This window comes from Cydia fagiglandana, chromosome 2 (assembly GCF_963556715.1).
Source record: "Cydia fagiglandana chromosome 2, ilCydFagi1.1, whole genome shotgun sequence".
Classification (NCBI taxonomy): domain Eukaryota; kingdom Metazoa; phylum Arthropoda; class Insecta; order Lepidoptera; family Tortricidae; genus Cydia; species Cydia fagiglandana.
The window spans coordinates 14,613,900-14,623,708 of NC_085933.1; the positions used below are offsets into that span (position 1 = coordinate 14,613,900).

Below are 9,809 nucleotides of genomic sequence, written 5' to 3' on the forward strand. Positions count from 1 at the left end.
GTAAAGTGTATACTTATTATACACTTTTCGAATTAGATAATGAATAAATTCAGAGCCTTATGAAAATTGTCCTAATTTGTAACATCCCTGTCTTTTCCGTGCCCCGAGTCATCAAGATGGTAATATGAATTGTCTTTCGCGCCTTTTCACATTTTCTCTAGAGGGATGACGTGACGCGTGTGGTGTGTTGTATTTTTAACGGCTACTGCGACACTATGATAGTACAAATCAGCGGATATGTCTATATCGCGTGATAGTGTTCCAATCACACACTGTGTGACTGAAATCTTATTTATTTTGTTTGTTGTGTTTCAATTTAACAATATTCTGTATATTCTGTCTGTGCTATATTTTCGCACGTTTTGTAATGTACAGTCACACGGGATTGTCATGCCATTTAGGATTGTTTTCCCTTTACAATATAGTTAAGACTTAAAAAACGCAATCCAAATCTCTATAGGTATCTAGGTAATAAGCATGGCAGACCATTTTAACTGGAGTGTGTACTGTCTCTTCCGAAAATCGTTTTTTCCAGATTTATATTTTTCCCATTCGCAATTTTTACCATTTTATTTTTTCTCGATAGCTTCCTTTCCCGAAAGCATTTCTAACCATTCGCATATTTTCCCATTAACTTTATTTTCCAGTAGCTTATTATCCTAATAGATTTTCTAACCATTCGCATAATTTCCCATTAATTTTATTTCCCAGTAGCTTATTTTCGCATAATTTGGATATGTACTCTTATTATATTATGCGGGACACTAACTAAAACATAACTTATTTTTTGTAAATCAATATCGTACAATATAATAAGTCGGTTCTGGCGCTCGCTCGGCTTCGCGCACTGGTTTGCTCGCAGTTCACCTAACACACTCCTCCTCGCTTCGCTCGTCGTCGCACCTATCTATTCCGTGCTTGTAAACAAATGAAATATAGTGGGAAAATATGCGAATGGTTAAAAAACCTATTAGAAAATTAAGCTATTGGAAAATTAAAATAAGGGGAAAATATGCGAATGGTTAAATATGATTTCGGAAAAGGAAGCTATCGAGAAAAAATAAAATGGGAAAAACTGCGAATGGCAAAAATATCAATCCGGAAAAAACGATTTTCGGAAGAGACAGTACACACTCGATACGTCTAAGGAAACTTGGCTAATATATTTAACGACAGATTGACACATTGGGCGTTTAAGATCGGCATTGGCAACAACAAGGCTCAAACTGAAAAGAGAGAAACAAAAAATATAACCTGTTAACCGATTCAAATAATATATTTAACGACAGATTGACACATTGGGCGTTTAAGATCGGCATTGGCAACAACAAGGCTCAAACTGAAAAGAGAGAAACAAAAAATATAACCTGTTAACCGATTCAAATCCAAAGAAAAGAAAAATTACGTCAGCGTAATACTAAGATGTAGAATTTCCAAAGTTAATACTTAAAATTATTTTTCAACTTTGCAATATTGTCATGCAGATCTTAGTTTACTTGCAAGTGTATGAATGATGTATTAATGACTATATGATAAGCCCATAGTTCTGGCCACTGCTAATTTACTTTTCAACAATCGTAGAATTGAATAGGTAATATAATAGAGTTATAGTAAATCGATTATTAAAATTACTTAAAGTGACGCAATGAATACCGATTCGTCCGAATTCGAAACGTAACCCTAACCTTCTAAGTTAGTTAATCGATATCTAACCCCTGGCATTGGCACCCCACACAGGGGTTGGTACAATCAACGCTTTTTGGACTTAGACAGACCGAACTGTTTTATTGTACGAGGTTATAGAAAATATAAATTTACGTAGGTTTACCCTGGTTATGGTATGTAACTATGTGAAAGGCTTGTCTTCGAGTTGCTAAGATTTTCTTGTAGTATTAGTATTTGCCCATGGACTACCTAGTCTAAGTGTTTCAATTAAAATGTTTACGCAAGTTCAGTTTCTATAAATACGAGTACCTATATACAAAGAAAGGAGAAAGAAGGTTTTAGATATACTACGGTACCTACCTATTTGAAAACGTACATTATTTTCGACAGTATTTATTGTTGATTTCTTATCACCGGTCCAATTAAAATACCGGTTTCATGAACTCACCGGATGTGCAAAAAACTAGTGAGGCAAGCATCGTAGCGGTATTACACGACATTTAGCAAGCAGTACAACTGTTAATTAGAATTATTGAGTGTTTGTTAATCGATAAAATATCGAATAGGTATCATTAGTAAGTGCCAAACCAACGTGTGGATATTGAATGGGTTTGACATTTGATGGCTGTTTATGTCCACTTGAGTGTTTAAGGATATGTTATGACGGTATATTTATGTATTATGTATGTTGATTGGCGTTCACAACACAAATCTTTAGTTAGTTTAGTAAGTCCTGCCGGAAGCGTAACTTCTTCCATTTTTTCCTTTAATATAATATTTTTGAGATTTATTGCGAGTTAACATGGTCAATAGTATTCATTTGTTTATCAACAACAAGTAGGTAAATATCATGGGATAGATACGATATTTTTGTAAGCTTCTCCCCAACATAAAGCCTGTCCCAGATTAATACTAGTTTAACAAATAAATTCAAAAGTAAAGTAATTTAATTTATATACCTATTACGGGTATTACAAATTGGAATGTACACTCTACCTTAATCTTTTTTGCTGACTTTACTGTAGCATTGTAACTTCGACTTGCACTGTCCACGGTAATTTTAGCTCAAATTATACCTAATAATAATAAAAAAAATATAACAAAAGTAAGCTACTCTCCTCCCATTGTCGCTGACGTCACGGGACGACAAAAGCCGCGCAATTCTGGCACAGAATGCATTGTGCAGGTCGTCCCAGATTCGCGGGAAACCGGTATGAAGTGGGCCTTTGAGCAGGTTTGCCAGACGCTAGTGGAGAAATTAAACAATTCTGAAATTTATTTTTTAAGCTATATAGTAAGTGTTATTACGTTACACTTTATAAGGACGCGTATTTGGACCGGGTGTATAATGCAGATTAATCTAGTTTAAGAATAGGGAAACCGCTTTCCACATAAAACCGCCGCTTTCTAACATGTGCCACATTTTTCCGGCACATTCGCTTTCTTTCAGCGGTTCATAGTTCAGACTGTCCTTATTGCAAGCTCACTATATACGACATTTATATTTCCATCCTAGGTGATTAATAGATTTAAGATTATATTTATATTAGCAAAGGATCTCACCTTTTCGTTTAGTTTTTATTTGAAATCTATATGCACCTAGTCGGTCGTAGATCATGTCGGTTTCGCATCGGTCTATTCAGCCACCAAAAACGGTGTTTCTCCGGTGTTACACCATAAATCGTCTGCTATAGACGAAAAGGCCTATGATGATATGAACCTCATAGTTTTAAAAATTCACCAAGTCAATGTTTAGTGCAACAACCCTAATCTCGTGTATATTTTTATTAGCTAGCACGTGTACAGTTTCCGTTTACACAAAACGCGTAAAACAGTGTTTAACCTACTTCAACCCAGATATTGTTGATATACATATAATGTCTATATTTAATATGATTCTCTTTAATCTACTTACGAAGTTATCTGAACCAGAGTTCGCATCTCCTTCAAGTTGAAGACTTCAGCTAAGAGCGCTTTCGCGTTTACATCCTACAAAGATAGGTACCCCGCTTAGCTAATTTATCCAGGAATTTTATCCCTTATCGACATCAGACTTTGTCAATGGGGTAAAAAAAATTACTAGCTAATAGGAGTAATTTGGTTAGATATATCTATATTCGAGGATCATGTCTACGTTATACACTGCTTCGAACTTCGGAGCGACGTCCCGTGCTGCGATTTTTAACTTTGTACTGTAGATTTGTAGAACCTCGAATTGAATACAAAAACTGTTTGGGCTAACACAGCGGTCGGCAACCTTTAAGCAGCCAAGGGCCTCATTGTAGTTAACGAAGTTGACGCGGGCCGCACTTTAGTAATATTTGTGACTAAAGCAGACAATGACAGATGTAGTATGTCAACATATGATCCATGACCTAAATCGAGATATTCATGTATGAAATCTGAAATCCTTATAACCTTCATACAATTTCTGATCCTTCTGAAATCTCTTCTCGAGATTATAAAACGACATCGTTTGTTAATATTACATACAAAATAACGAGGGAGGCTCGCGGGCCGCAACCGAGAGGTTCGCGGGCCGCTTGTTGCCGACCGCTGGTCTAACACATTGGCTCCACCTCTCCGTGCGAAGATATGAATCGCACGACGATTCGTGCCTTCGGACGGAATTGCGGTGTGCGCCGCAGGCCACATCGAACTCCATAGTACCGTACGGATTTTGTACGTAGGCGCGATTCCTCGCGCATCGCAGCTTCGGACGAAGATACAGAGAAAATCCGAAGAGAAGAGAAGAGAGAAGATATAGAGGTTAAAGAAGCTATGGTTATCTGATTTGACTGATTAATTTGTCTATATTTCTATTGTATAGTTGCTTTATATCGTTCTAATTCTTTCCAATTTTTAGTGTATTTTCCCCTTTCCTTTTTGTGTAATATATGTATGTTTATCCTATAAATTTTGTATGTATTTATATCCTTTATCTTTCTGGTACCTTGTTGTACATTTTGCTGCATTTGTCACCCTCTTTTCACTCTCTCCTCTCATCTACTCAAAGGTTAACTGGAAGAGATCCCTCAAAGGGATAAGTTCGCCTTTGTACTTCTTGCTAATTGTATGTTATTTTTAATATGTCTTTTTGTACAATAAAGAGTTTACTACTACTACTACTACTACTAAAATCGAACCATCGTACCGTCGTCGTCGCACGCGAATTCGTCGCTTCGCACTTCGCAACGCAGTGTGTTATGCCCCTTAAAATCCTACTCATCGAAACGTAGAATTTATTACACCTTCAGTATTAGAGTTTTTGGCAACATTTTGTTGTTTATTATATCCTACGAGAGACGTCCTAATAGTTTTCCGATAAGGAATTCGACCTTTCAAAAAACTTGAAACTAACAACGTACCAGTACCTGAAGTCGCAGCACGATCCTGAAAACTTTATACGACCTTTAACCTAAGCTTAGGGGTCACCTTGAACTAAGCCATAGTGCCATAGACATGTTCCATCCCACTTAACACACATGCCCGGAATCCTGACCTTATGTATTTTGGAATAGGGTTAAATTAGGTACAGTGATAAATTCTGCTCGTTTCTTGAACCTGAGGCAATTTACACCACTTTATTTTAAAATCGTTTACAAACATTATCATATTACTAGCATTGTCCCAGATTTTTTGTCACACCTGGGAAATCCGTTCGGCAACTGATACCCAAGATTTCGCGATAGCACTAGTTTTTTCGTAAGCGACCGCCAACTGAAGCTGAACATCCAACCCAAGGGGGAAACTAGGCATTATTGGGATTAAGGCCGAGCCACACCGGCTTGCGTGTGCGTGACGTGCGCGTGTGCTAAAATGTTGGAGCCGCACACGTCACGTAAGCGGTGTGCCATCTCTCATAAGGATCTGTATACTACAACGCCGCACGCGCACGTGCACGTCACGCACACGCAGCCGGTGTGCACAGGCCATTAGTCTCTTTCTCTCTAGGTTTTCTCACGAGCACGAACTTTAAGTAGGTACTTCCCTGAAAAGAGACTGGTAAATAATTAAATATCAAACGAGATATTTTGCAGTTTTCGGACGTAAGTTCCGAAAAGCTCATTGGTGGGCACTAGCCAAGAATTGAACCCGAGGCGTCCTTATTTTTTTGAAGAAACCGTATTTACTAACAAGATGTCAAAATCAGGTTTTACAGAGATCAAGAACCTTTAAAATATTAGTGTTTAACTATCTCTAAACCAGTCTAGACATCAGGAATTAAAAAACAAGTTATACAACCTATTTAGATAGCTATTAATTAAAACCTCTAATTGTTCGTAGTGTACTTAATTACATAAAATGATTATTTTCTGTCTAAATAGAGCGCAACCGGTGTTTGTAACTTGGTTGTAACAGCAAAAACTGAACCGATTTTGATGGAATAATGACACACCATATGACCGATTTATTACGTGTTACGTTAAAGTAAAGAGGTATGATGAAATTCGTGAAATATTAATTACACATTGAACACAACCCACCTATAACTATGCTGTAACTGCAAAAAACTATTCCACGATACGTTATTGTCTATTACACTACTTTATTTGCAACAAAGAAGATGTACAGGATTAATTAAATTGCATGCGCAGTAGGCAATAACAATAGGAAGTCTTTACGAGACGGGACTTAATAAAGAATGCAGGGCGTACTCTACACGTTCAATGCGGACCAAACGAAGGGCAATGATAGAGCTAATGTTTTCATCTTCATGCTACATCCGACATACCTATATGTTCAGTGAAACTCAAGAATTCGTCTGGCAAATCAATTTGTCAGCAGAAAAAGGCGGCAAATTTGAATTAATGTTCAGGCGCAAAGCTTAGATCTACCATGGTATTCTTAAATTTCGGGGTTTTTTAAGTTTTTATATAAGACTTCATAAAATGAGTGAACATATTTAATATATTTTTAAACATCAAAATCATGTTTCATTCACATAATTTATTTACCTTCCGGTGTTAAAAGCATCAATTATAAATATAATTTATACCTAATAAAGTAATAACCATCTACAAGTAATTTGGCTATAGGTATTAAAATAGTTGAGATTAGGTAGCTAGTACGCAAATGCGTACAAATGGTAGGTAGTAGGTACATACTCTTGCATGAAAGCTAAGAGTGCAGAGTTGCATGCCAAACCAAGTGCAGATTGTAGTTTGAGCAATTTTAATCTTTCTATATTGACATACATTTCAGTTCTGTATCTGTTGCAGTATAATTAATATTTAGCAAAATAATTGCTGGACACATCTGCCAAATGCACCCAGATTGTTGGGCCAAACTGGCAACCAAAACGACTCAATGTTAATGGTAATGCTCAGATTCCCTAGTAGTTTTAGGGCCCACTCATTATTCGCTTGCAACCCACCAATGGGTCACGAGCCATAGATTGGGAAATGCAGCTCTAAAGGATGGCCAGAGAAGAAACAGGCCAAAATAAGAGATGTATGGACAATCTGGGCCCACTTTGTAACATTATAGAGCACACACTGAGTTTTAACAAGTAATGAAACACAGGAAGCCTTTGTGCAGCAGCGGGACACAAAGGAGGCTATTTAAAAACTTAGTTTATTAGCTATGTACACATACAAATCAAGTCACCTTAATAGGTAATAGTGTATTCAACAGATGTCAATCTGCGGCATCTTATGTATATTTATTTGTAAGCAACATACATAATGCAAATTAGTTGTTACATGAGGAATTAAATGAGTAATGTTAAGATTCTTCATAAATCATAATAATCTTCTTTTCTTCTTAATTTATCTGAAACACCACTACTTTGAATGATATGAAACTTTCTATGTAACAAAGGTTTTTTTTTTCTTTTTTTTTGTAGGTATGTGAAGATATTCGTTTTGACTATAGTATGCAAAGAAATAAGTTAGGACTCTGTTCTGTTTAAAATTAAAACAACAGAGTTTGTTGTTGGTTTATCTTAAGGAGTTTTGAAGTGACTTATTTAAGTCACTGCACATGATATTTTCTTACCCAGCTGAAACTATGCCACAAATGCTGGTGAAAATAATTGATGGTTACAAGCCGTATCAAGAGCAACTGATAAACATAATTCCGTTCAATTCGAACGGTTTAGCGGGGCATGGACATCTGGGGCGACCGGTCCAGGCGAAACTACGTGACGCGCGATGTAACTAAAAACTATTGAAAACCATGACCTACCTTCATGTCCGACACGATCTGCTGGTACAGGCTCCATAGAGGCGAACAATCCTTCTCCGTGGTTCCCTCCATTGTCAAAATAACACAACCAAAACACAGAAAACACGATCAAACACAATAAGGAATCACATCCGAGAACGCGCCATTACGATCCCCCGACAACTGTTGCATTTTCATAATTATTTCACGCTGCACATACGCTTAGCCATTACCTACATTTCACCTAACGTTTCAAGACACAATAGAAACGTTAGAAAACGATTATGCTACAAATCAATATTTTTATAAACATGAATACCCTCAGTGTCTTGGCAAGGAGGAAAAATAACACTGTTTCAGTACAGGTAACACTAAAACACATGGAATATTTACGCTGAATTTAATTGAAGTTAATTAACAGCATATTCATTCAGGAAAATCCTGTTTTCGTGTTATTTTCATACACAAATTACGATTCAAAATTAGAACAGACGCGGATCCTCGCAATGGAGCGACAAGCACATAGGCCGGAGAAGGTTTGTTACGATTCGTCAATTTTTGTCTCAGTGTTGCTAGAAATATTAGAAAAAAAAAACGTTTTAACGTTATTATTAAATCGTTTTAATGGCCAGTTTTATTGGTATTTTTTCTAGAGTCTGTGCGGAAAGAGAAGAGTCGTGGCAGAAACGGGAACTAACATTTTAAATTTTATATGGCAATCAAACCTTTGACACCTGTCTTGTAAAAAGTAAACAAACTTCTGTCATTGTATATTTTTCTTAACAAAAACCGCAAGTTTTATGTATATAATATTTTCAAAACACGATAAAACCGTACATAAAACCACAAGGAAAATTATATTTAACATTGTTCGGTTTTGTCAGCGGGAAGAAAACGGCTAAAAGCCGACTATCGACTTACAAAAAGTCGCGGAACGTGTTTCCGCTATTCGCGGGTATTGATGTTGTATTTCATATTAAATAATTACCTATTTAATAAGCCCCCTAAGTAACTTGTCTCCGGTACATAATCGGTAAGTATATTCATTCAAAATATATTAATTTTCATAAATATGCAGGTCATTCATGATATTTAAAATAACTGACAAATAGTCTTGATACTTGCTATTTTATGCATATTTATATGTAATTTCTTTTTCAGGGTTGTGTAAAAGTACCTACGGTATCTCGAATAAAAGACCGCTAAGTAGGTGATATGCAAGAATTCGTAATCTACGTGCCGGATTCAAGCACATCCAGTTCAGATGAAGATAGTTCTATGAGTGTCCTTGGCTGGTTGTTGTTCTGAAGCTAGCTCAAACATAAGTGACATTGAATATTTTAATTCAGACTTGGATTACAAAGAATAAAACTTTTTCTAATAAAATATTTATTTTCTTTATTTGTAGGTTCTGTTAGTTAGGAAATTATATTTCATATTTAGCAGTGACTTTTCGGCGAAGTAAAATATCGTGAGATGAGAGAACCGGACATATCCCAATAAGGCCTACCTACTTATGCACTATTTTTATTCATATTTATTATTAATAATGTACACATACATTACAAGTCAAGTTTACAATGGGTGAAATATATCCCAGATAAAATTACAGCTATAGTCCGTTTTTTTTAGCATTAGAAAGAACTTCGCAGAAGTAAGCGTGTGGTTCCAAATCCAGCACTTTTAGCGGTAATAATTTGAAGTAAATTATATGTATTGACCATGTTACATTAGATAATACAATAATTATTAACAATTAAAGAGCCTGATAAAAGCTGCACGCTTGCTTCTGTGGAGTTCTTTCTAATGCTAAAAAAAACGAACTATAGTTCTATTGCCCAATTTCTACCCATTTTTAATAACTGTTGGACTGCACAGATTAGGCATTACATAAATGAGACTCTATCTTGTTTGGTACTAAAATTACAGTTGTATTGGGTAGATTCTTAACTAGTTTTAGCAGTTTTGTCAATCGC

The 9,809-nt window shown here is 36.1% G+C and overlaps 1 protein-coding gene across 1 annotated transcript in view; it reads right to left on the bottom strand.

The window, feature by feature from the left end:
- Window positions 1–7,957, bottom strand: part of LOC134676742 (protein MTSS 1) — a 119,622-nt gene extending 111,665 nt beyond the window's left edge. The window contains exon 1 of the mRNA XM_063535130.1: window positions 7,855–7,957. Coding sequence (XP_063391200.1) covers window positions 7,855–7,926 — 72 coding nt within the window. The 5' untranslated portion in view covers window positions 7,927–7,957. The remainder of the gene's footprint in view (window positions 1–7,854) is intronic.
- Between the last annotated feature and the right edge of the window lie 1,852 nt (window positions 7,958–9,809).